Source organism: Protopterus annectens, chromosome 12.part0, assembly GCF_019279795.1.
Source record: "Protopterus annectens isolate FY-2018-M chromosome 12.part0, PAN1.0, whole genome shotgun sequence".
Lineage (NCBI taxonomy): Eukaryota > Metazoa > Chordata > Ceratodontiformes > Protopteridae > Protopterus > Protopterus annectens.
This window is the reverse complement of record NC_056746.1, coordinates 1060288765-1060316524: the sequence shown is the minus strand read 5'-3', so window position 1 is coordinate 1060316524 and position 27760 is coordinate 1060288765. Positions and strand designations below refer to the sequence as shown.

Sequence of the window (27760 nt, the reverse complement as noted above, 5' to 3'; positions counted from 1 at the left end):
ATGCACTGAACTCCAAGTTGTAGCCTCTAAAATGTCTTTGGTTGGTACTCCTCTGAGGAAGGCTGCTGAAGTGGCTGCTGCTCTGGTTGAATGTGGCCTAATGCCCTTAGGCACTGATTTGTCATGCTGTGAATAGCAGAAACGAATGCAGTGGCCTATCCACTTTGAAATAGTCTATTTGGAGATAGGCTTTCCTTGTGATCCTGCAGCATATGCCACTAGAAGTTGTTCAGTCTTTCTGAAAGCTTTGGTTCTGTCCAAGTAGAAGTGTAGCTGCCCGTGAATGTCCAAAGAATGCAGGAGTCTCTCACCCTTATTCTGTAGGTTTGGATAAAAGGTAGGCAAATGAATTGTTTGGTTAAGGGCCACACTGGACACTACCTTAGGCATAAATGTAGGGTTTGTCCTCTCAGAAAGCCTGTCAGGATGGAAAATGATAAAAGGTTCCACAGCCATGAGTGCCTGTAACTCTGAGACTCATCTAGCGGAGGTTATTGCTAGGAGCAGAGCGGTTTTCCAGGATAAGAATTTTATATCAGCCACAGAGGCTGGCTCAAATGAAGGCAGTGTGAGTTTTTCCAAGACATAGTTGAGGTCCCATGCAGGTATTGGTGCTCTCCTTGGAGTTCTTATGTTTTTGGCCCCTCTGAGGAAACTGCCTTAGTAATGGATGAGAAAAAAAAGGTGGTTCTGTATTGTAATGAGATGAAATGGCAGAGGCTTGAATTTTAATTGATGGAAAGGCCTTTATCCAGCATCTCGGTTAAGTATTGCAAAATCTGAGTAATATTTGGTACAGTTGTGTCAATACCTTGTGCCTGGTTCCAAGCACAGAATCTCTCTTCCATTTTTCTGCATAAGATTTTCTTGTGCTAGGCCTCCTGGCCTCCAAAATAACATCCATCACTGCTTTAGAGAGAGGTGTGTCTTGAATGGCTACATTATCCGCCATGCTGCCAGGTTTAAGGTCCTGAGTTGGCTGTGCAGTATCTGACTGTCTTGTTGGGTCGTGAGGAATTTGAGGTAATGCCCAAGCTGGGCATTGAGACAAGCTCTTTAGGACTGGGTGCCAGTGCTGGCGGGGCCAGTCTGGGGCAATCAGTATCATTTTTGGCTTTTCTTGTCTGACCTTGAGGAGTACTTTGGGGAGGAGAGGCAGAAAGGCATATACTGTTAGGTTTTTCCAGCTGAAAGATAGAACATCCACTTTCCTTGCTTGCTTGTGATAAGTCCTTGTGCAGAATCTCTGTAGTTGGCAGTTGTGAGTTGAGGCAAATAGGTATCTGTCCGGGCATCCCCAGTTACTTGTTATCATACTGAAGACTTGTGGATCCAATTTCCACTTGTGGGGATCCATTAGGTTTCTGCTTAGTTCATCTGCCAGAGTATTTATTCTTCCTGGCAGGAATTGTGCTTGCAGATGTACTTGGTAAGTCAGTGCTGTGTCCCACAAGTTCATGGCTAGTCTGCAGAGGGGATAGGAATGTGTGCCCCCCTGCTTGTTTATGTACCACTTGACTGTAGTATTGACCGTCTTTATCAGTAGTTGTCCTGGATGAAGTAGATCCTTGAAGGCTGTCAGGGCATTTTGAACAGCTAGCATCTCTTTTTGATTGATATGTAGATGCATTTGGCTTGCGGACCATGTGCCCTAAATACATCTTCCTGCCATATGGGCCCCACAGGCATAATCTGATGCATCTGTTGTCAATGTCTGCCTGGCTGTGGGTAAGGTGAATGGCTGTCCCATGTTGAGGTGACAGGCTTTTGCCCACTATCGAAACTCCTGTTGCAGGCAGGGAATGAGGGTAAAAAGAAGTTATGTACTCACCATAACGCTCCATCTGAGTAGGTAACTTAATTTGTCTGCAACCTGTGGGTATCGGATCCAATTCGGATCTGAGCCGGCAGCTTTCCTAGCAAAAGATCCGAGCTCCAAGCTCCTCCCCTACCCATAATGCCCTGCTACCTCCCTCTAACCCTCAGATCGAGTTTCCCATAGTATCGTAGAACACTACTATAACACAAGGAAAAACTACCTGAACATTCTAACCTGATGTAATCTGGAAAGTGACATACCATGATCCTTCAAGGACGAACTAAAGGTCCGGGGGATGGAGGGAGGGTTGGTTGCAGACAAATGAAGTTACCTACTCAGATGGAACGTTATGGTGAGTACATAACTTCTTTATCTGAAGTAATTAACTTCATTTGATCAGCAACCTGTGGGACAGAGTCCCCAGCTACCACAACTTGGGAGGCCCTTATAGGAGGATATTCTGGAGCACTGCAGAGCCAAAGGACGCCCTTCCCCTGGAAATCAGATCCAATTTATAATGTGTAATTAAAGTGTGAGAGGAAGCCCAAGTAGCAGCTGAACAAATGTCATCCAGAGGGACACTCTACCCGAAAGCCGCAGAAGTAGCCACAGAAAGTACAGTTTTGTACCTACCATAAATGTAGATGTCCGATAGGTATGCATCTGCAGTCCTTACATATGGGTTGTCCTGCCTCAGGCCGCCCTTCGGACGGCCGGATTCCAAAGTCTGGGTCCGGCGTCGGCTGATGCCCTCTCCACGACATCAGAGCGCCTGGGGTATAAAAACGTTAGCCGACGCCATCTTCCTCAGTTTTTCTTGCCCCAGATGCCAGGTGCCCTCTAAGGAAGGCTAAATTTGGAGAGATGCAAAAAATTCCAAACATGCACAGTAATATAAAACAAATACACCATAATAGATAACCCCAGCTAGCTATAAGAGGGATAAGTACCCAGGAAATACCACAGAGGGGAAGGAGGGAGGGTAAACCTGACTGCAGATGCATACCTAGCGGACATCTACATTTATGGTAGGTACAAAACTGTACTATGTCCTTCAAGGATGCATCTGCAGTCCTTACATATGGGTAGAATACCATAGCCAAGCTGGGGGAGGTAGGATCTAAGAAAGGGATGGTGTAGCTAAAATGCCCTGCAGGACTGCCATAGCAAAGCCTGCTCTGGATCTGGAATATAAGGGTAAGTTGTAATGCTTGGAAAATGTATGCACGGAGCTCCATGTAGCAGCTTCTAAAATGTCCTTGGTAGCCACCCCTCTTAAGAAGGCTGTGGAGGTGGCTGTGGCTCTGGTGGAATAAGGTCGAATGTTAGCTGGCACGGTTTTGCCATGAAAAGAGTAACAGAAACGAATGCAATTCCCTATCCATTTTGAAATTGTCTGTTTGGAAATTGCTTTTCCTTGTACACCAGCAGCATATGCTACAAATAGCTGGTCAGTTTTTCTGTAAGTCTTAGTTCTGTCCAAGTAGTAGCGCAACTGTCTGTGAATGTCCAGGGTATGCAGAAGTTTCTCCCCTTTGTTTTGTGGATTTAGAAAGAAGGTAGGCAGGTGAATAGCATGGTTCAGTGAGACACTCGATACCACCTTTGGCATGAATGAAGGATTGGTTCTCAGTGAGACTATGTCCTGATGAAAAATAAGAAATGGTTGTACTGAGGGCCTGCAACTCAGATACTCTTCTTGCTGAGGTTATGGCCAGAAGGAAGGCAGTCTTCCAAGACAGGAACTGTAGTTATGAAGATGCTGCTGGTTCAAAGGGTGGTAGAGTTAATTTTTCCAACATGAAGTTAAGGTCCTATGTAGGCACTGGTGGTTTCCTTGGAGGATTGATGTTTTTAATTCCCCTTAGAAACTGCCTTAGGAGAGGATGAGAGAAGACAGGTGGATCAGTATTGTATTCTGCTGAAATTGCTGAAGCATGAATTTTTATGGAAGAGTAAGAAAGGCTATTGTGGTGCATTTCTGCCAAGTATTCCAGGATATGTGCCAAGTTCATCACTGTCGCATCTAGGCCCTTTGTGGTGTTCCAAGCGCGAAATCTTTTCCATTTTGCTGAATATGCCTTTCTTGTGGAAGGCCGGCGTGCTTCCATGATGATGTCCTTCACTGTCTTGGATAGCTTATCCTGGTGAGGAGTCAAGGTATTCTCCAGGCTGTCAGCTGCAAGGTTTTCAGGTTGGAGTGCAGAGTTTTGTAATTGTGTTGTGTCAGAAGAAGTGGCCATTGTGGTAGAGGCCACGGTTTCGTGCGTGACATGCTCCTTAACAGTGGGTACCAGTGTTGTCTGGGCCAGTCCGGAGCTATCAGAATCACTTTGGGCTGCTCTGTCCTGATCTTCAGTAAGACCTTGGTCATTAATGGAAGAGGTGGGAATGCATAAACTGTAGAGTATTCCAGCTGAAAGAGAGGGCGTCCACTTTCCATGCTTGTGAGTGGTATGTCCTTGAGCAGAATTTCTTCAGCTGATGGTTGTGGTGGGAGGCAAAAAGGTCTATGTCCGGCCTCCCCCATGATTGTGTTATCCGAAGGAAGATGTCTGGGTGCAGCATCCATTCGTGTGGATCCATGATATTTCTACTTAGGCTGTCCGCCAGTATATTGTCTTTTCCTGGCACAAACTGGGATTTCAGCTCTATATTGATTTTTAGGGAAAGTTCCCAAAGATTCATTGCCAGCCTGCAAAGAGGGTAGGAATGGGTACCTCCTTGCTTGTTTATGTACCACATAACTGTGGCATTGTCTGTCCTTATTAGCAGGTGTCCTTGATGCAGAAAATGTTTGAAGGCCTCGATTGCATGTATCGCCGCCAGCATTTCCTTTTGGTTTATGTGCATGCGCAATTCTTTCTGTGACCATAGTCCTTGAATGAATCTGCCCTCCATGTGTGCTCCCCATCCATTGTCTGAAGCGTCCGTTGTAATGGTTTGGCTGATTATTGGTTTGCTGAAGGGCAGATCCCTGTTTGACTGGCTTGCTTGAGCCCACCACAGAAATTCCTTTTGAAGGCATGGAATGAGTGGTATCAAAGCTTCTAGGCTGTGACTGTGCTGACACCATAAACTCCTTAGGTACCATTGTAGTTTCCTCATATGTAGCCTTGCTTGTGGAATCAGAAGAATGCAAGATGCCATGTAACCCAGGGCCCGCAGGATTTTTCTTGCAGTCAGCTGAGTTTGTTTTGACAGATTTTCGAAATAATCCGGTAGTTGTCTGTTTTTCTTCCGTGAGAAAAGCCATTTGGGTGGTTGTATCTAGTTTCGCACCCAGAAAAATTATCCTTTGGGATGGAACAAGTCTTGATTTGTGAATGTTGACTGTATATCCCAAAGCCTGAAGTAGGCGGATGGCATAATTCAAGTGTTTTACCAAAGTTTGTTGGCTGTCCGCTTGTATAAGGCAGTCGTCCAGATATGGGTATATTTGAATCCCCTGAAGTCTGCAGTGTGCAACTACTGATGCCAGGCATTTCGTGAATACTCTGGGCGCAGTAGATAAGCCAAAGGGCAATGCTGAGAATTGATAATGCTCTGAACCTGCAAGAAATCTGAGGTGTCTTCTGCAACTTCGTCTGATAGGGACATGCAGGTATGCCTCCTTGAGGTCTAGAGTTACCAGCCAAGACCCCTTGCCCAGCATGGGAAGGAGTTGCTGTAGGGTCAGCATTTTGAATTTTGGCACAATGAGACAAGTATTCAGTGCAGACAAGTCGAGAATAGGCCTCCATTGTTTTTCTTTTCTTGGGACAAGGAATAGTCTGGAATAAAATCCTTGGCCTTGTTCTGTGAGGAACCTTTTCTATAGCTTTCATCTGCAATAGGTTGGAAATTTGTTTTAAAGCCTCTGCCCTTTGATTCGGTGGCAGGTTTGGCATGCCTTTTCTTTCTGGTAATGTATGAAAATGGAACCTGTATCCTTTGTCTATTATTTGCAGTGTCCATTTGTCCCTTGTAATACTGTGCCAATTTTTTGAGAATAAAGATAACTTTCGGCCCAAAGGTGCTTCCAATTGAGCCCTGGTTGGCGGGGTCAAGGTAAAGTCATTGAGTCTGTCCTTGTGGAGCAGTTGTAGGTCCTGCACTACCTCTCTGGTTAGGAGGCTGCCATTGACGTCCTCTGTAGGAGCCTCTAGCTTGCCCTCTACCTCTGGCACTGGCACGCCTGTTCTTGCCTCTTTGAAATCTCTCTGTCTGGAAAGGACCAATTCTTAGAGGGCCAATTTCTGCTGAATCTTGGTGGTTGGACCTGTAGAAAATCTTTGACTGTTTGTACAGATTTAGCCTTTTCCTCAAATTTCTTTAAGACCTCCTGAGCAGTGGAGCCAAATAACTTTTGCTTTTCCAGTGGCGCATCCAGAAGCTTTGCTTTAACATGATCTGGCAGAGTTTGTTCCATCAGCCAAGCATGCCTACGTATGACTGCACCTGTCATTGCTGACCTACATGAAGCTTCCAATGCATCATAACCACACTGCAAGAAATGGTTGCTAACCTGTTGGGAGTTATGTACCAGATCCTGAAGTGACTTGCGATCTAGGGGTTCAGGTGAAGACAAGTTTTTTATGCAATTCATCTAACAAATATTCTTAGTACTGTATCATATGGAATTGACAATTTAATGCCCTCATAGAAAGAGTGGAAGTAGTATACACTTTTTTACCCCATCTCTCTAAAGCCCTGGACTCCCTTTCAGAGGGGAGTGGATTTTTAGCAGTGACAGATGCAACCCCTTTAGGGCCCTGGGAAATAGTTTCAGGGTCAGCAGAGTGGGCCTTGTAAAGGAAATTATGTGAGTCCGGGACCCTGTAGTACCTATCGGGTTTGACAGGAGCCAGAGGAAGGGAGTCAGGGGAAATGCTAGACTCAGAGTACACATCATCAATGACATTCAAAACAGGAGGAATAGCCAAAGGTCTATGCTGAGGTAAATGCAAAAAAGTCCTTAATCTCTTACTGGAATCAGAGAATTCCTGGCCCTGCCATTTGAAATGCTCTCTCATGGAGTGAAGGGTCTCCCCAAAGGACAGCTCTTCAGGAGGGGAGGCAGAGGGAATAGATTCCTCTGCATCAGAATCCTCGTAGGCCATAAAGGCCTCCTCCTGGTAGTCTGAAAGAGCAGAGCCATATGAGGCCTCATCAGAGGACTGGGGATCAGTGGGCTCAACCCTGGGCCTTTTGTCTAGAGGAGGTTGAGAGCCCCTGTCCGGATGTGGCTGAGAGCCCCCAATTAAGGAAATAAGGTCCTCAGCTAAACTTAAAATCTGTGAACCTGTAGTGGATCCCTGAGGAATAGCCTTGGGAGGCAGAGATTTTGGCTGTTTAGCAGCTTTAGCCCTTGAGAATGCCTTTATGGACATGGATGCAGGAGGCCTGGCTGCTCCACGTGCTGGCGTAGTTTTGTCTAGGGAAATGGTGTCGGATGTTTCCGGAACACCGGTTTCTGAGGGAAATTCTATAACAGACTCAGAAGAGGCCTCCGGGTACGAGGTCGTCGGTTGTGCAGTTTCGACGGTCGGAAGTACCAAGGACTCTGTTTCAGCCGAGACAGAGACACTCGCGGTAGGCCTAGGCGTGGTTTCAGCCGAAACCACGGTCCGCGTGTGTCGGTCCTTGTCCTTCCGTTTTTTGGTTAAATGAGAAGTCGGAGTCTCCGACGGCATATTGTAACAGTAACTAGCCCAAAAAAATTCCTCTGCAAACTCCACCCGACGCCTAAGAGTGCGTCGGTTGAAGGAGGCACAGGCTGTACAGGCCGAGACGTCATGGTCTGGGCCTAGGTAGGGGAGGCAGTAAGAATGGAAATCCTTATGAGGTATTTGTTTCCCACAAGTTAAGCAATTACTAACTTTAAGCGTTTGATCTGACATCGGCTGAGGCAAGAAAGAGTCCCCAACGGGGTACTTAGCTTTTGAAGTCTTCGGTAGCTGAAGTTACAGGAGCTGGCCGACTGGCACTTGCGAACTGCTTCTGCTTCGGGCACCACGCGGCAAGAAAGACCGAGGAAGATGGCGTCGGCTGACGTTTTGATACCCCAGGCTCTGGCGCCGGGAGAGGCGACATCAGCCGACGCCGGACCCAGACTTTGGAATCCGGCCGACCGAAGGGCTGCCTGAGGCAGGACAACCCATATGTAAGGACTGCAGATGCATCCTTGAAGGACATCGGGTAGAGTTTACCCGAACACACACGGGCTCAGGTCGACCAGAGCTTCTGTATGCAAGAAGAATGCATTGTGAAATCCACCTAGCTAAGGTTACCTTAGTCACTGGTTGACTCAGGCAGGACTTGGCAAATAAAACAAAGAGCTGTTCTGATTTTTGAAAAACAGCCGTTCTGTGTAGGTAAAATCGTAACTGTCTATGTACATCCAAGCAATGGAGTCTATACTCTCCTTTGTTGATAATTAGGGAAGAAGACAGGCAGGTTGATAGATTGGTTGATATTGGCTTCAGAAGCCACTTTTGGCAGAAAAGAGGGGTTAGTCCTGAGGGAAACTATGTCTTTATGAAAAATGATGTATGGGGGCTTACTGCAAAGAGCCTGAAGCTCCGATATTCTTCTGGCTGAAGTAATGGCAATCAGGAAGGCAGTTTTCCAAGATACATACTTCAAGTCAACCGAAGCTGCAGGCTCAAGAGAGGACCAGTCAGAGCCTGGAGAACTAGGGTTAAATCCCATGGAGTGACTGCTTTTTAACAGGGGGTCTCAAAAGAAAGGTACCTTTCAGAAAGGTCTTGCAGATCTTAGATGATGCCAGGGGGCCAAATTTGTTTCCAATGTGAAAGTTAGAAATTGCTGCCAGTTGAACTTGAGCTAGCTCCCTGATGGAAAATTTGAGATAAAAAAAATCGAGGACTGCTGGAATAGCAGCCATAAAGGGGTCCAAATTCGTATGCTCCGCCCAGACAGAAAAATGTTTCCATTTACTCTTGTAGACATTTCTGGTAGAAGGTTTATGGGCAGCCACCAGAATGGCTTTAACTGAGGATGAGATACCGGGAGTCCTAGCCATCAAGGGAACTGGATCAACCAAGCAGAGAGCTTGAGGTTGTCCAGGTCGGGGGTCCTCAACCCCAGAGGATGAGAAATCAGATCCGGAAGGGGATCTAAGATCCAGGGAGGATGCAATGGAGGAGACCGTAGACTAGGGAACCATGTTTGACGAGGCCAAAATGGGGCTATGAGGATAACTCTGCTCCCCAACAGACTAGCTTTCTGCAAGAATTTTGTCAACAGAAGAGGAGGATAAGCATAAAGACCACCGGATGGCCAAGCATGAACCAGAGAGTCTCTGGGGTTTTCCCCTGGTGGGAGAATTAGAGCGAAAAACTCACTGCACTTTGCATTCGAAGGCGACGCGAACAGATCACAGCAAGGTTGACACCATCTGAGGAAGATCTGTTTCGCTACTAAGGGATTCAGAGACCACTCGTAGGGTGAGCGGATAGTCCGACTCAGCTTGTCCACAAGAATGTTTGACCGACCCGCTATGTGCGTTGCTATGAGAAAGCGGTTGGTGGTTATAGCCCATTCCCACATTCTCATGGCCTCTCGGCAAAGTGGGTAAGATCTGGTTCCCCCTTGCTTGTTGATGTACCAGACCACTGACATGTTGTCTGTTTGAATTGCAATAGTCCCCAAAGCAAGACGGGCATGGAGAGCCTGCAACGCTAGAAGCACCGCCCTCATCTTCAGGACACTGATATGCAAAAAGGTCTCTGTGTGAGTCCACATGCCTTGGATGGTGCTGCCCATGCAATGCCCCCCCCCCCACCCGAGGCGAGACGTGTCCGTGGTCACTGTGACTTGATATGGGGACATGGATAAGGGGCGCCCTTCCCGGAGATGCTTGGAATGGCGCCACCAAAGTAGATTCCCTGCAAACCCTGCCGAGAGGAATAGGAGCAGACAAGGGATGAAGCAGAATGGACCACTGGACTTGTAAGGTCCATTGGAGAATCCTCATATTCAGACGGGAGAGAGGAGACAAGTTGATGGCCGCTGCCATGGACCCCAGAGCCCTCAGGACTAACTCCGCTGGAGGGGCCGAGGACTGAAGAGTCAAAACATGTAGGTTTAGATTGCGCAGTCTGTCCGACATCAGAAAGACTTTGGACTGAATTGCGTCTATCCTGGCCCCTATGAAATCCAAAATTTGAGTAGGCTGAAGGGAGGATTTCTTGTGGATGATCGTGATCCCTAGACAGCGGGCGAGATGTAGGAAGTAGTCTCTCGCTGAACATTGTAGATACCTGGTGGGGGCGACTAGGAGCCAGTCGTCCAGGTAAGGAAAAATCTGAATTCCCTGAAGCCTCAGGTGGGCCGCTACAACTGCCATGACCTTGGTGAACACCCTGGGGGCTGTGGTGAGACCGAAGGGTAGGACCCTGAACTGATGGTGGCTGGCTCCCAGCCGAAAGCGGAGGAACCTCCTGGATCGCCTGTCCATTAGAACATAATACGCATCCTTGAGGTCTATGGAGCACATCCAGTCGTTATCCTGTAATAGTGGGAGAATGGATTGAATGGTGACTATCCGGAACTTCTCTTTGGCAACTGACAGGTTCAGCGTGGACAGGTCAAGAATTGGCCGCAAGTCCCCCATCCTTTTTGGCACCAAAAAGAACCTGGAGCAAAAGCCTGATCCGAATTGACCGGGGGGGGGGGGGGCGTGCTGGATGGCTCTTTTTCTAGAAGATCTTTTACTTCAAGGGCTGCTACCTCCCTCTGATTGGGTGGTACATCGGGGAGGTGCCCCAACCTGGGGGGGGGGTATTTAGGAATGGGACTGAGTAACCTCTGGATATGATCCGGAGCACCCAGCGATCTGTTGTAATGGACTCCCAATGTGCTAGATGCTCCAAGAAGAGCCCCCCGACTGCCTCCAAAGAGGAGCAGTCAGGCTACCACTCAGGGTTGCTGCGCAGGTCGATCGGAAAAGGGTTCTCTCGACCCAAAATTCTTCAGCCCCCCTCTGCCTCTGGGCCGGCGTCCACCCTGCCCTCCTCTGCCTCTGAAGGACTACGGATCTGGAGCGAAACGGGATTGTTGGGATTTCCAGAACCACTACTTCTGTCCTCTTTGGTACCTGGAGAAGGACCTCTGAGGAGCAGAGAAGTGGATCCCGACGGCAGACTTTTTCCCATCCTTCTCGCTCTGGAGTAGCGTATCACGGACGGCTTTGCCGAAAAGCATAGAACCGTCAAAGGGGGCGTTCGCGAAGAACACCTTGAAGGGTTCCGCAAAGTAGCAGAGACGGAGCCAGGCTTGTCATCGTAAGACAATGCCTGTTCCGCTGGCTCTAGCCGCTCCTTCCGTGGCATGGGAAAGAAGCTACATAGAGGTATTCATGATAGACTTAGAGTGGCCATTCGTGCCGAGAAGGTCCGTTTGTCCTCGGCCGACATGGACTCTGGGGGTGATCCAGCGTACTCTGATTAGGTCTCGTTGTAGTCGAATCACGTGTGCCATATAGTTCAGTGGCCTTACAGAGAAGGTCGCTGAAGCGAACATCCGCTTTCTGAGGCGGTCCATCGCCCGAGACTCCTTGTCTGGAGGATGTACCGAGGAACTTTCCTGTGCTAAATCCTTCTTGGTGGCAGCCGCCACCACCATGGCATCTACAGGGGCACCCTTGCTCCAAACTGTCCTGTCTGTGGGGGTGCTGAGAATCCTGTCCGGTCTCTTGGGTACTGGCTCCACAGTGTCCGGCTCCTTCCATGCCCTGATACTTATGAGGTCCACCAGGGGATTGGTGGGAGGGGACACCCAAGAGGTAGATGGGCCTGCGAATGCCTCCAGAAAGAGACTCATCCGAGGAAGGCTTTTGGGCTGACCACCCCCCCTCTAATACGAAGCATTTCCATAATGTCTCCAAAGGAGACATCTTCGGGGGGTGACCTGGGGAAACCTTCCCCTTCCTCCAAGTCCGTGTCTTCTGTGAGAGACTCGGGTGAGTCCAAGTGCCCCCTCTTGCACTTACTTTTGTGAGGGACCTCCTCAGGGGGGCTGTCCGAGGAGGGCTCACCAACAATGTCCTGTTCCTCCATGGGAACCATCTGGCACGTAGGCACAGGCTGGCCCTGTGGCCGGATGATGGAAGACAGGCCCGTCTGAGAGGGAATGGCGGGTGGATCCATAGCCAGAGCCTGGGACCTCAAATCCCTCGAAAGAACCCTCTCAACGACGCCGAATGCAGAGGGTGAGCTGCTCTCCCTAGGATCCAAAAGCAGTCCCCTCGGATCCGGTACGTGGATCGGCACCGGCAATGACCCGATCGGATCAGATCTAACCTCAACAGAGCCGAAGGCACACTAACCCCTCCAGATCAGACGCTCGAAAAGGGATCCGACAAACTCAAAGGTACAGTCGGAGCCAAAGTAGGAAACACGGTCGGCGCCGACACCACCTCGGCTCCGAAGCTACTCGGATCAGATAGCTCCGAACCCCGGTAGCGGGTCAGAGAAGGAGCAATGGGGGCGAAAAAGGGGGTCAAGCTCCACCCGGAGGGGGGGGGGGGCAAGAGCACTCCCATCTACAGCTGGGCTTGAAGAAATCGACGCATCATCCGATCCATATCTGCGTCAGATAAACTTCTAGTGGACCTGGATGAGGCTGCCGAGGCTGGCCGGGAAGGCCGCCTGGGCAACCTCAAAAGTGACCGGGTCTCCTCCTCTGGCTCTGGGGAGAAACGTGGAGATTGAAGCCTGGAGGGGGAAAACCTGGAGACTTTAAGAGGGGAGGCTAGCTGCTTAGATGGCGGGGCCGAGGGAGCTGAATCAGCCCGCCTCTTGTGGCTACGATGCCTCTCTCCTGCTCTTTATCCTTCCTGTCCTTTTTCCTCTATTCCCTTTCCTCCTGAGCCGAAGAGGGAGTTTGAATCCCAGCCAGGGAAGCGGGAACGGTTGGTGGGGCAGCCGCAGCCAGCGCCACTGAGGGGGAGGACAACAAAGCTGAATCCGGGGACAAAAGGCCCGCGAGGACTAGCTTAGTCCACCTATCCCTCAAAGCCCTGGGGTTGAAGGCTGCACAGATAGTGCAGCCTGAAGAAAGATGGTCTACACCCAGGCAAATAACGCAGTGTGTGGCCATCCACTGGGGACAGCTTACCGCCACACTCGGAGCATTTCGAAAAAAATAGCTTTTGGGGCCTCGGACATAATGACAAGATTAGGTCCACACGCACACACCTTCACACACAGACAGAAGGGGGGGGATTTAAATTTACACTAAAGATAAACTACCCAGATAGATAGGAGAGAAGGGGTGTCACACACACTCAGAAAATAGTGAATTTAAGGGAAAAAAGATAAATAATCTACACAACTCACAAAACCCAAACGCTAGGAGCTCGTTCTCAGATGCTTCAAGAAGCCGCGGCAAACAAGGTCTGAGGATTAGAGGGAGGTAGCAGGGCATTATGGGTAGTGGGGAGGAGCTCGGATCTTTTGCTAGGAAAGCTGCCGGCTCGGATCTGAATCGGAACCAATACCCACAGGTTGCTGATCAAATGAAGTTAACTACTTCAGATTTATTGTTTCCAGGTTGTGGCAATGTTGAGTCCAAACACTTTTTAGATACCATTGAAGTTTCCTCATATGCAGTCTGGCATATGGAATTAGCAGTATATGCAGGATGCCATGAAGCCCAAAGCCTACAGAATTTTTCTTGCACATAACTGGGTCTTTGTTGCCAACATTCTGAAATAAGTAGTCAGTTGTCTGTGTTTGTCTGGCGTGAGATAAGCCATCTGGGCAGTTGTATTTAAGCTTGCACCCAGGAATATTATTTCTTGAGAGGGTACTAGTGTTGATTTCTTTTCGTTTACTGTGTACCCTAGACCTGTTGGTAATCTTTTTACAAACACCAGATGTTGTAGTAGAATGTCTTTGTTCGCTGCTTGAATAAGGCAGTCCAAGTAAGGATATATTTGTATTCCTCTGTCTGCAAAACGCAATTACTGGTGCCAGGCATTTTGTGAAGACCCTGGGCGCAGTAGATAAGCCAAAGGGCAGTGCAGAGAATTGGTAGTGCATTGAGCCAGCTATAAATCTGAGGTATCTTCTGCATGATTGGCTGATTGGGACATGCAGGTATGCCTCTTCTAGGTCTAAAGTCACAAGCCAAGCCTTCTTGCCCAGCATGGGCAGAAGCTGCTGCAGAGTTAACATTTTGAATTTTGGAATATCCAGAAATGTGTTTAGGATAGGCAGGTCCAGTATTGGTTTCCAGGCTTTGTCCTTTCTGGGTACCAAGAATAGCCTTGAGTAAAATCCTTGTCCCTGCTCTTGCTGTGGTACTTGCTGAATGGCTCTCATGTTCATGAGGGATGAAACTTGTTTTTGTGCCTCTGCCCATTGATTGAGTGGCAGGTCTGGCATACCGTTTGGCCTTGGCAGGGTGTGAAAGTGGAACCTGTAGCCTTGAGATACGATATTTAAGACCCATTTGTCCTGTGTGATCATATGCCAATTTTGTGAAAAAAGTGCTAGTCCCCCCCCCGCCCCCCCCCCCCAAAGGAGCTGCCAGAAGATAAGTGCTTGGTGCTGGCAGGGGAAAGTCATTGAGACTGTTTCCTGTATGGCTGTGATTTTTCCTCTCCACTTTTGGAGGTAGAAGCACCCCATTGTTTAGACCTGTATGAGCCTTGGGGCTGTGATCTGCCTCTGGGGCGTCTGTATCTGCCTCTGAGGCCTGTCTGACACTGGAAAGGACCGATTCTTTGTAGGCCAGTTCCTGCTAAATCTGGGAGGCTGTACCTGTAAAACGCCCTTCCTTGTTTGCATAGATTTAGCTTTGTCCTCCATTTTCTTTAACACTTCTTCTGCTGTAACACCAAACAAGGTATCATGTTGAAATGGTGCATCCAAGAGTTTTGCTTTAACATGATCGGGCAGATTCTGTTCTTTTAACCAAGCATGCCTCCTAATGACAGAACCTGTAACTGCTGCCCTGCAGGAGGCCTCTAGAGAATCAAAACCACATTGCAAAGTATGCTTTCCCACTTGTTCAGCTGCATGCAATAAATCCTGCATTTCTTTGTTTTCTGCACATTCTGAATTTGTCAACATTTTCTGTTTAAGCAGTAACATAAGATATTGCTGATATTTAAGCATATGAAACTGACAATTTAAAGCTCTTACAGCCAAGGTAGCAGAAGTATAAATCTCCCCCCCCCATCTGTCCAGGGCCCTTGAATCCCTATCAGAGGGGATAAGGTTTTTTGCAGTGGAAGCCTTGACCCCTTTGGGACCCTGAGAAATAGTTTCTGGGTCAGCAGCAGGGTTTTGGAAAGAAATTTATGTGAATCAGGAACCCTGTAGTATCTGTCTGGCTTAACAGGAGCTGGTGGTAAAGAGTCAGGAGACAGACCGGACTCTGAAAATACATCATCTACAATGTCTAAAACAGGAGGAATGGCAAGGGGCCTGTGCTGAGGTAATAAAAGGAAGTCTCTGAGCATTTTCTTGGATTCCGAGTAATCTTGGCTCTCCCAGTGGAAATGCTCCCTCATAGTATGCAGGGTCTCCCCAAAAGAATAATCCTCAGGAGAGGCTGAAGGGATAGATTCTTCAGCATCAGAATCCTCAGAGAGAAGAAAAGAATATTCCTGTTATGAAAAAGAATCAGAGGAAATGGAAACCTGATCTGAAGATTCATATTCTATCTCTTGCCTGGGCCTCTTATCAGGAGGGGGATGGGAACCCCTGATCAAAGTAATTAGGTCTTCGGCCATTTTAAGCATCTGTTTTAGGCATGGAGGCCTGTCCAGGAGAATGCTGTACTTGTTTCTTTGTCTTTAGAACTGCTTTAGTCTTTGCCTTTGAAGCTGAAGTTGCTTTTACATACAACTGTGTAGGTCTGAAAACACCCTCAGAAGCCGATGCCTGCTCAGCGGCTCCGGACCCATCTGAAGGAATAGTTTCAGAGTGTCCAATACCTTTCCAATGGCCTAGTCTGCTACAAGTGGGAGTCGGAAGCGGCGTGTGGCTCTGAGGTAGCGGGCGTCAGGGGCTGCGAAAGCACCTCACTGAGAACTGGCGATAGGCCTAACAGAAGCCTCATCGTCGGTTTTGGACCTCGGATGCTTGTCCTTTTCTTTTTCTTTGCTCTTTTCATAAACTCCAGTCGTCGGCTGTTCCAACGGCATTATATAATTGAATCTTCTGCCAAAGTAATGAAATGCAAAATCGTACCGACGCTTAATAGTGCGTTGGTTAAATCTAGCACAAAACTGACAACTAGCAACGTTGTGTTCAGGGCCTACGCAAGGAATACAGTAAGAATGAAAATCCTTATGAGGTATTTGCTTCCCACAAGAAATACAATTATTAACTTTTTCTGACATCAGTCTGGAGCAAGAAAAAAAAAAAAGTTTCCCCAACGGGGTCTTAGCTTTAATGAACACTTCGGATCTGAAGTTTGAATTTGAAAATCTCAGGAGTTGGCCGACCGGCACTTGCGAACTGCTTTTGCTTTGGGCACCGCGCGGCAAGAAAGACTGAAGAAAATGGCGTTGGCTGCATCTTTTATACCCGACGCATTGATGTCAGGGAGGAGGTGACCGCAACCAACGCCGGACCTAGACTTTGGAACTCGGGCCGACTGCGGGAAGCCTGCCAGCAGGATAACCCAACTGTAATGACTGCAACAGTGAAACACGATGAACATCTGACGACTAGCTAAATGGAAGCATCATTTGTAGGTTTGGACCTGTGCGGTCTGTCGCTGTTTTTATCCTTGCGTTTTTTAGGAAGATCTGATGTCGGATGGCTTACCGAAGCCATATCGGAAATAGAGGATTGAGAGCAAAAATATCTAGCTACAATAAGGGCCCGACAACGTATAGTTCTGGCATTTAAAGCACAAATGCGACAGGGGGGACATTGTGGTCTGTGCCTAAGCAAGTGAAATAGTAAGAATGAAAGTCTCAGTGTGGTATGCTTTCCACAGGTGAGAAAATTGTTAACTTTTTCTTACATCTGTTGGAGCAAGAAAAAAGGATCCCCAACAGGGTACTTAGCTTTAGAAGACTTCAACTTCAGTTCGGAAAACAAAACTCAGGTAGCGGCCGACCAGCACTCATATGAACTGCTTCTGCTTCGGGCTCCTTGGCAAGAAAAACTGATGTAATGGCGTTGGCTGCATTACTTTATAATACTGACGACCTGACATCAGTCCTGAAGCGACAGCAACAGACGCAGAAGTACTAAGCCTCTGGTATTCGGGCCGACTGAGGGCTACCCTGGCAGGGATGTCCCAAATGTGATGACTGCAACAGTGAAACACGAAAAACATCTGAATTCACTAAATTATAGCCATTTAAGTTTGCCTTCCTAAAGCTACTCTCTTTCAGGAAACTGCTGATTTGGCATAGTGGTATGTTGCTCTGACTACAGTGCACAGGGTCCTGGGTCCAAGACTTGGCAGTGAAACGCATGGTGGTATCATTTTATTCTAGCAACTTTCCAAAATTATACAAGCAATGTTTAAAATGTGTCCCTGTGTTTTGGGCTTTTGCCCCCCCCCCCCCAAAATACAATTTGGCTTTTTCCAGATTCTTGTGCTGCAATGTTGAGAGATACAGTTGAGTGGATTTTAAAAGGAGCTGAGAGCTTCAGGGGAAGAGAAGTTTAGTGTTGCTTATGCAGAGTCTGCTTGCACTGTTAACAGCATAACAGGTTAAATACTTGCTTTTGATGCAGAAGGCTGTGAGAGTTCCTACTCCCACAGTATGTAGATGCATTGCTGATACTGTACTGTGTTGTTCTTTTAAAGGGGGTGGGTGTAACAAGTCATGGGTGTAGCTACACATAGAACAGAGGTGAGAAAATGTCAAGCACAATGGCATTTGGGTCTCAGTGAAGAGAGCAAAAAATATTAATCCAAATTCAGGAACAGAAAATCAGAATGATTATATTCTGTGCTGCATTATAAGAAAAATAATGTGTGTGTGAATGTAGACTTTTATGATGGAAATGTTCTGAAGTGGGCAGTTTTGTCATTGGTTCAATTTTGTTTCATTGCCTACTGGAAAAATGTTCAAACAATAAATTTAAAATGCGCTCTAAGTCTAACAAGTGTGCTGTATTATACAAGGAATAAAATTTAATAAAGTCAGGAAGGTGCATCACAAAACACATGCATGTTTCTTGTACGTGCAAGGGGCCTATGATTTGAAAACAGCCCAAAGGTAATCTTTATTCACCACTGGCCAGATGCATTTTCTTTGGATGCGGTGTGGGTTTCAATGAATGTGAGTTTCAAGGACAGAGAAGTTTTAATGTTATGTTTATTTTCATTGTAAGACAGTATAGCTTAGTTTAGCATATGTCTATTAGTGTTTGTGCTATAAAATGTAAAAATAAAATCCAAATAATCAATGTAGAAGTAAAGCAGCATGCACATTAGTGTTTATGGTAAATGGGGCTAAACAGGGGAACAAACGGCAAATAAACTAATAAAAAACAAAACACGTAAACAGCGAAGCAACAAATAATATGTAAAAGATGCTTACTTAAGCGCTTTTCGTCAAGCCAAATGCCTGACTTCTTCAGAGGAAATAGTGACAATTATCTTTCAAATTTATATAATCATCTTAATTAACCAACAATCAAGCCTGCTACAACTAATTAATCAATTACTGGATATTAAAAACATATACAACAACAAACAATAATGTATAAAATATACACATTGATGTACTTTCATTAATGTGAACACTAAAACAAATATAACAATGTTATGGTACATATTAATCACCTCTTTAAACTTCTCAATTTTAAAAGACTAGAGATTGAACAAGCATCATTTATACCAGGGTGGCAGTAAGCATACAATCTTACCTGCCATACTAACTCAGCTTCCTCTAATTGTAGTGGTCTAGGGCCACCTCTCTGGTTTATTGGAGTGTGGTCTATTGCAGTAAATTTAAAACTATGATCGGAATTCATAGCAATATGCTTAGCTAGAGCATTTTCCATCTTCAAGTTCTTATTAGCATATATGTGCTCATATATATAATTTTTGGTTAATTAAGATGATTATATAAATTTGAAAGATAATTGTCACTATGTCATTTCCTCTGAAGAAGTCAGGCATTTGGCTTGACGAAAAGCGCTTAAGTAAACATCTTTTACATATTAAATGGGGCTAAACAGCCAGGTAATGGGACATTGGAATGGCTGCAGGGGGACTCCTAGTGCCATATTTTGGTTGTCTGTTCTTCAGTTTGAGCTTTGAAAGTTGGTAACCCATAATTCCACTGGAGTGGGTGGGTTACATAATTATGTACGCTAAATTTATGTTAATCAACATACAGATTTGTACTTATTTTCCATGGGGCTTGTCCAGATTTTTGATGTTTCCAGGTTGTGAGGTATGAGTAGAACAAAGTACAATGTCAAAGAACCATAGCTGATGTTAGAGTTTGTTGACAGAGTGATTTTTAACTATTTAAAAGATTCAGCAAAATGGACTTGGGAGAATTTAGCGTTATCAAGTGTCACTTTAAACAACGTCGTAGTCCTAAATAAAACTTTAAAAAATCTACACCTGACAACTTAAACAAGTTTTAGTGTACATGCTGCTTTTGGTGCAAAAGTAAAGGTTCTTTCTTCACCTCCAGTTAGCAATCCGGTATCTAAATCTACAGAATTCTGCATAAAGAAAACTTCTGAAAGCTTACCTTTAGCTGCTTATTCTCTCGTTCTAATCTCTGTACTTCAGTTTGGAGTCTCTTACAGTCATCCTGCCATTTCTTTACTTCAGTATCCTCCAAAACAGAACTTAATGGTTTGGACACCGAGGACTCTGTCTTTGTTGCAGTTGAAGGTATTATTTTGTTTGTATCGACATCATGCTGTTAAAAGAGATAGTAAAACCTTCATTACAAAAGAGTTACCAAAAAAAAAAAAAAAAAAAAAAAAAAAAACAAAAAAACAGTTAACATACCACAGCGTAATAACTGGACAGTCCTCATAACTCAGGGATGAATACACACAACAGCCTAACATGTCAGTGCACAGACAGAAAAGTAATATACCAAATACACTCTGCAGGGACCTTTACCTCTGAACCTTCAGCAGGGACCTTTACCTCTGAACCTTCAGCAACACCTTGGTATACAAGAAGTTACATACTTACCATAACTTGGCATCTGTGTTGTCCAATTTCATTATCCATCAACACGGACTCCATGGATCAGACTTCAGATCCGACTTGGCCATATCTTCCAGACATATGACCAGAGCCTCAAACTCCTACCATAATACCCCATTTCTTCTCCAACCCCTCATATCAAGTTTGCTGCCATCTACAAAAAAAATTTATGATTTATAATACTGGAAAGATGAAAGAAAGTGACCACGGTGGAGCTCAAACTAAGAACCTGTGGGTTCCCATATCCTCTATATCGCTCTCAGCTGAAAAGGGATGGGGGAAGGAGGGTGGAATGTGATGCATAATGAAACTTGACAACACAGATGCGAAGTTATGGTAAGTACATAACTTCTAATCTGATGCTGTCCATTTCATTATACATCATCACTGGGTCAAGAGTCCCCAGCTACATAAACCCTTGGTGGCCCTCAAGGAAGGATATGCCTGAACACCGCAGAGCCAAAGGATGTTCCATTTTTAGAAATAATGTCCAGCTTATAGTGAAATACAAAAGTATGAGATTTGGATCAGGCTGCCACTATACAAATTTCACCAATAGGAGTTCTTGCAGAGAAAGCAGACCAGGTAGACAGACTGATAGAGTAAGTTCTAATAGGGCAGGAACGTTGCATGCCATGCTGGGAGTATACTGTAGAACCCACAAGTGAGCCAAACAGTGTCAAGTCCACTAGTAATTCAAAAATCAACACTGCCACGGCTGGAAATCACACTTCGAAGATCTTTATTAACAATTACAGACAATTGAGCGCTTTCTTCCCTACATACATATTTTGATGAAATCCCTGTATGTAGGGAAGAAAGCGCTCAATCGTCTATAATTGTTAATAAAGATCTTCGAAGTGTGATTTCCAGCCGTGGCAGTGTTGATTTCTGAATTACTAGTATACTGTAGAAACAATGAGTACTCCACTAGGCTAAAGTAATTGTGGATACAGCCTGACCTAATCTATTTGGTGAAAAAAAGTTATGCATTTACCATAACGTTACATCTGAGTAGTTGTATTTCATTTGTCTTCAACCTGTGGGTTACGGATCCGTATCGGATCTGACACAGCCACATATCCAGCATCTGATCAGAGCTCCAAGCTCCTCACCTTACCCATAATTCCCCATGTCTCCTTCCTCCCTTCAGATCGAGTTTGCTGCTCAACATACACCTGACCCTCACCACAACTGGCAGCCCAAATATCCTGAGGCAATGCATAACAAGGGACGTCTCTGGGATGTTCATCTTCCATATACATGGCCAGAACAATAGTGACAAGGTCGGGGGAAGGAGGGATGGTTGAAAACAAATGAAGTACAACTACTCAAATAGAATGTTATGGTGAGTACATAACTTCTTTATCTGAAGTAGTTGACTTCATTTGGTCTTCAACCTGTAGGACATAGTCTCCAGCTACTAACACCTGGGTGGCCCCTCATGAAAGGATATTCCAGAGCATGGTGGAGCCAAAGGATGCCCTGTTCCTAGATATGATGTCCAATGTATAATGCAAAATGAAGGTATGAGATGAAGACCAAGTAGCTGCAGAGCAGATATCATCTAGCGACACCCTGGATCAAAAGGCTGCTAAGGCTGCTGAAGTAGCCATAGATCTGGTATAATGCGCTTTTACCTGACCTGGAGGGGAAATTCCTTTGACAGAATATGCTTGAATAATGCATTGGGAAATCCAACGAGCAATCATCACCTTAGAAACTGGTTTCCCCAAAAAGGGCTTTGAATAAGAAACAAACTGATCAGATTTACGAAATGTTTTGTCCTGTGCAAGTAGAATCGTAACTGCCTGTGCACATCCAGCAGATGTAATTTACATTCACCCCTATTCTGAAAATTCGGAAAAAAGAAACTGGAAGATTGATAGTCTGATTAATATTTGTTTCTGACCCTACTTTGGGAAGAAAGGACGAGTTAGTACAAAGACAACCTAGCCTTACGAAAAATCATATAAGGAACTTTGACAGCTAGTGCTTGAAGTTCCAACACGCTCCTGGCAGAAGTAATGGTGACCAAAAAGGCAGTCTTCCAAGATAGATACTGCAAATCTACCGAAGTTGCAGGTTCGAAAGGCGGGGAGACTAAAGCCTGAAGCACGAAAGTAAGGTCCCATGGAAGCATAGGATCCTTTACCCGGGTCTTAGAAGGTACCTTTAATGAAGGTCTTGCAAAGTTTAGAAGAAGCTAATGAAAGTCATGTTTTCTCCCATATGAAAACTGGAAATTGCGACCAGGTGGACTTTGACAGTGGAGGAAATGGCACCTTGCTGAAAAATCCCTGCCAAAAAGTCTAATACTGCAGACATAGGATCAGTAAAGGGTACCAATGCCCACTGCGAAGCCCATATGGAACACAGTTTCCACTTGCTACGGTATACCCTTCTGGTATAAGATTTCTGAGCAGAGTCCTAATAATTAGGGGAAGTGGCGCAGCCAAGCAGAGAGTTTCAGACTTTCCAGTTCTGGGTGAGGAATCCCCGAGGGATGAGAAATAAGATGTGGAACCGGATCAAACGTCCATGGTGGAACTACTAGATGAGACCATAGGGAGGGAAACCAGACTTGGTGAGGCCAGAATAGGGCTACAAGGATAACAGTGCTCCCGAGCCTGCGAGCATTCTAAAGAAACTGAGATGAGGGGCAGTGGAGGATGGGCATAAAGACGACCATGAGGCCAAGCATAAATCAGTGCGTCTCTGGAGGTTTCCCCCTGAGGGGGTTCAGAGCAAAGAACTTGCTGCATTTCACATTCAAAGGAGATGCAAATAGATCGCAGCAAAGACTACCCCACTTTAGAAAGATGTGCTCTGCCACCGAAGGATTCAAGAGACCACTCGTAAGGCATCAGGATCGATCTGCTGAGCCTGTCCTCTAGAATGTTTAATTGTGCCAAGATGTGCACTGCCACCAGAAAACAGCCAGTGGAGATCGCCCATTCCCACACTCTCATGGCTTCACGACAAAGGGACTAAGATCTGGTTCTCCTTGTTTGTTGATGTACCAGACCACCAACATGGTGGCTGTTTGAATCGCAATCGCCCCTAGAGAAAGATGGGCATGAAGGCCCTGCAATGCAAGAAGAACGGCCCTCATCTCCAGGACATTGATATGGAAATTGGTCTCCGATGGGGACCATGAGCCTTGGACAGTCTTTCCTGAGCAATGCCCCCCCCCCCCCCAGCTGACAGGCATCTGTGGTCACTGTGGTTTTGGGGAAGGACAGAAGAAAGGGATGTCCTCTGACTAGGTCTAGAGAATAACCACCACCGAAGAGAGTCCCAGCATACATGGGAGATCCGAACCAGGTGAGGAAGGAAGAGCTAATAAAGACAATTGAACTGCAAGAGTACAATGAAAACTCCACATGTGAAGTCGCGCTAAGGGTAAGAGGTTGATAGTGGCCGCCACAGACCCCAACACCCACATTACTGTTTCTGCTGTCAGAACTTGGGCTTGAAGGACGTATAAAACGTGTAGCTTCAGACTGAGTGCCCTGTCTGAGGTGAGGAACATTTTCATTTGGATAGTGTACAACCAATCCCCAATGAAGTCCAGGATCTGAACAGGGGGCCAGTAACAACTTATTGAGATTGATAGTGATGCCCAGTGTTTTCGCTAATGAGAGGAAATAATCCCTAGCTTGGCAAAGCAGACGCTTGGAAGGGGCAACGAAGAAGATTGTCCAAGTAAGGGAAGACCTGAATATCCTGAAACCTCAGGTGAGCCGCTACTATTGCCATCACCTTGAACACCCTGGGGGCTGTGGTAAGACCAACGGAAGGGCTCTGAACTGATGATGATTGGTTCCTAGCCAGAAGCAGAGAAACCTCGGAGAGTGCAAGTCCATATTGATACAGTACGCGTCCTGGAGGTCAATCGAGCACATCCAATCGTTCGCCTGCAGGTAGGGCAGGATGGACTGAAGAGTGATCACTGGGAATTTCACCTTGGCTACTGACAGGTTCAAGGTGGATAGACCCAGAATGGGTCTCAGGTCCCCCATTTTCTTTGGCACTAAAAAAAAAAAAAAAAAACTGGAATAAATGCCTGATCCAGATTGGACTAGGATGACGGGTTGGAAAACTCGTTTCCTTAGCAGCTTGTCCATCTCCAGAGCTGCTTCTCCCTTTGCACGGCTGGAACATCTGGAAGGTGAACTGGTGGGAGACGTGGTTCGATGAGCGGGATGGAATAACCTCTGGATATAATTTGCAACACCCAGAGATCTGTTGTCATAGACTCCCATTCCACTGGGTGTAGTGATAGGTGACCCCCGACTGCCTCCAGAGATGAGCAGCCAGGCAGCCCTTCAGGGCTGCTGCGCAGATCTGTCGGAGAATGGTTCTTGAGACCTGAAGTTTCTCGGACACCCCCTGCTTTTAGGACAGCATCTATCATAACTGCCTCTGGGGGAAGATGAGTCCAGAGTGTCCCAGGAAAATGCTGGAGACCACATCTTCTTTGTTCCTCGCCGATTTCTAGAAAAGGATCTCGGAGGGGAGGAGAAGCAGATCCTGATGGCAGACAGTGTCTGTCCTTCTCACTCTGGACCAAGGTCTCTCGAATCGACTTCCCAAACATGGAAGAATGGTCATATGGGGCATTTGCAAACAACTCCTTAAAGGTTTCTGAGAATCGACAAAGCCGGAGCCAGACATGGAGCCTCATAGTAACGCCAGTACCAGCCTCCCTGGTGGCTCCCTCAGTGGCATGGGAGAGAAGACGCACAGATGTATTGGCCAATGCCTTGACAGTGGCCATCCAAGCCGACATGGACTCCGGGGTCGACTCAGTGATTTCCTTGACTAAGTCTTGCTGCAGCTGAATGACGTGTGCCATATAGTTCAGCGCTCTTATGGAAAAGGTCACTGAAGCGTACACCCACTTCCCTAAACAGTCCATCATCCTTGACTGTCTGTCAGGAGGATGGACTGTAGAGCTCTCCTGCACAACCTCTTTCTTCGTGACGACTGCCACAACCATAGCATCCACTGGGGACCCATTATTCCAATAAGTCCTGTCTGAAGGGGGGGGGGGCTAAGGACTTTATTAGGGAGCTTAGGGATAAGCTCCACAGTGTCCAGTTCCTTCCACGCTCGAGATATTATAAGATCCACTAAAGGATCCGCGGGAGGGGACATACAGAACGTAAACGGGCCTGTGCCGAATGCCTGTTTCTGGGCAGCCCCCCCCCCAACGAAGGAGTTCCATGATGGGGGGGGGGGGGGGGCTGGTGATTGAGAGGGAAACTTCACCTTCCTCTAAATCAGTGTCTTCGGTGAGGGACTCTGGTGGGGAGTCCAAGTGCTTCCTTTTACACGTCCATTTGCGAGGAAACTCCTCAGTAGGACTCTCTGGGGAGGACTAGTGTTCTGCCACTCCCACAGGGGAGCTTCCTGAGGCAAAACGGGCACAGGCTGCCTGTGAGAGGATACGATGGTTGGGACAGTACACAAAGCAGAGAAAGTAGGGATGGAGTCAGAGGACGAGATGGTAAAGGGTCTCGTCAGTGCGAGAAACCCTCTCCACCACAAAGGCTAAAGGAGAAAGTACAGTTGTGCACACTTACCAAAAATGTAGATGTTAGAGTGTATTCACTGTTGCAGTCATTACATTTGGGTTATCGGCTTGTAGGTAGCTGTCAGTTGGCCTGATTAACAAAGTCTTGGGTCCTGTGTCGGTTGCTCTCCCTTCTTCCTTGACGTCAGGTCGTCAGAGGTATAAAACATGCAGCCGACGTCATTACATCAGTTTTTCTTGCCCCAGATGTCAGGTGCCCCCCTAATGGAAAGCAATTAAATAAAGAAGTACAATGATGTACCTCCAACAAAAAAGCAAATACACCAAAAAGGCTTTTAAGCATAGTAAAGGAAAGTAGAGGTATATCCAAAAGAAGTTAGGGGGCTAGAGAGAGGGTAACCAGGACTGCAACAGTGAATATACTCGAACGTCTACATTTATGGTAAGTGTACACAACTGTACTATGTTCTTCATGTTGCACTGTTGCAGTCATTACATTTGGGTAGATTCCCAAAGCTATGGTTGGGAGGAGGAATTTAGATAGCATTAGGACCAGCTATAAGGCCCTGCAAGACTGCAGTGGCAAAGCCAGCTCTGGATTTAGAGAAAATTGGCAAATGATAATGCTCGGTGAAAGTATGTACAGAACTCCAGGTAGCAGCTTTGAGGGTGTCCCTGGTAGGGATGCCTCTGAAAAAGGTTGTACAGGTAGATGCAGCCCTGGTGGAGTGAGGTCTGATCCCCTAGGGGATAGGTTTTCCATGGCGCTTATAGCAGAAATTAATGCAATGGCCTATCCATTTAGAAATGGTTTGCTTTGAAATAGCCTTCCCCTATGCCCCTGCAGCAAATGCCACCAGCAGTTGTTCAGATTTCCTTTGAGGTTTAGTCCTGTCCAAGTAGAATCTAAGTTGTCTGTGCACATCTAAGGAATGTAATATCCGTTCCCCTTTGTTCTGTGGATTGGGAAAGAAGGTTGGAAAATGAATGGACTGATTAAGAGCCACACTGGATACCACCTTGGGCATGAAGGATGGATTGGTTCTGAGGGACACCCTGTCCACATGAAAGATGACGAAAGGCTCCACTGCCATAACGGACTGTAATTCAGATACCCTAGCTGAAGTGATTGCTAAAAGGAAAGCTGTTTTCCAAGAAAGAAATTTCAAGTCTGCAGTAGCAGCTGGCTTGAAAGGAGGTAGAGTGAGTTTCTCCAAAACAAAGTTAAGGTCCCAGGCTGGGGTTGGAGCTCTCCTGGGTGGTCTCAAATTTTTGGCCCCTCTGAGGAACTGCTTTGAGCAGTGGATGAGAGAAGAGGGGAGGTACTGTGTTATAATGAGCTGAAATGGCTGAGGCGTGGATTTTAATGGAGGAAAAAGACAGGCCCTTGTGAAGCATCTCAGTTAAGTATTGTAAAATGAGGTAAATTGGGCACTGCTGTGCTCATCCCTTCAGACTGGTTCCAGGCACAGAATCTTTTGCATTTTCCATCATAAGATTTTCTAGTACTAGGCCTCCTTGCCTCTAAAATGATATCCATCGCAGGTTTACAGAGGGATGGTAAAGGAGAGATTGTGTAACTAGCCAGGCTGCAAGCTTCAGTGTTAGAAGCTGAGGGTGCAAAATTTGGTTCTCCTGCTGAGGCAACAGGGAAGGAGTCTGAGGCAGGTGCCATGGGGATAACCCTGACACACACTGCGCAGGAGGGGGTACCAGTGTTGGCGCGGCCAGTCTGGAGCAATCAAAATCATCCTTGGTTTGTCCTGTTTGATTTTTAATAGTAATTTGGAGAGCAGAGGCAGAGGGGGGGAAGGCATAGACTGATAGATTTTTCCAGCTGAAGGACAGAGCATCCACTTTCCAGGCTTGTTTGTGGGGAGTCCTTGTGCAAAATTTGTCCAATTGGTAGTTCTGGGCAGAGGCAAACCGGTCTATATCCCCCATTTGCTTGTCAATATGATGAAAATCCTTGGTTACAGTTTCCACTTGTGTGGGTCCATGAGGTTTCTGCTTAGTCCGTCTGCCAGTGTATTTAATTTTCCTGGCAGGAATTGAGGTTGTAGGTGCACTTGGCAGCTCAAGGCTGTGTTCCACAATGCCATGGCTAGTCTGCAGAGGGGGTAAGAATGTGTACCCCCATGCTTGTTTATGTACCACATAACAGTGGTGTTGTCCATCTTTACCATTAGTTGTCCTGGAAGAACGTGGTCCTTGGAGGCTATCAG

At 46.5% G+C, this 27760-nt stretch overlaps 1 protein-coding gene across 1 annotated transcript in view; it reads right to left on the bottom strand.

The window, feature by feature from the left end:
- VAPB (VAMP associated protein B and C) overlaps positions 1-27760 on the bottom strand; it is a 242516-nt gene that overhangs the window by 101268 nt on the left and 113488 nt on the right. Inside the window, exon 3 of the mRNA XM_044090073.1 lies at positions 19521-19694. Within this exon, the coding sequence (XP_043946008.1) occupies positions 19521-19694 (174 nt within the window). The remainder of the gene's footprint in view (positions 1-19520; positions 19695-27760) is intronic.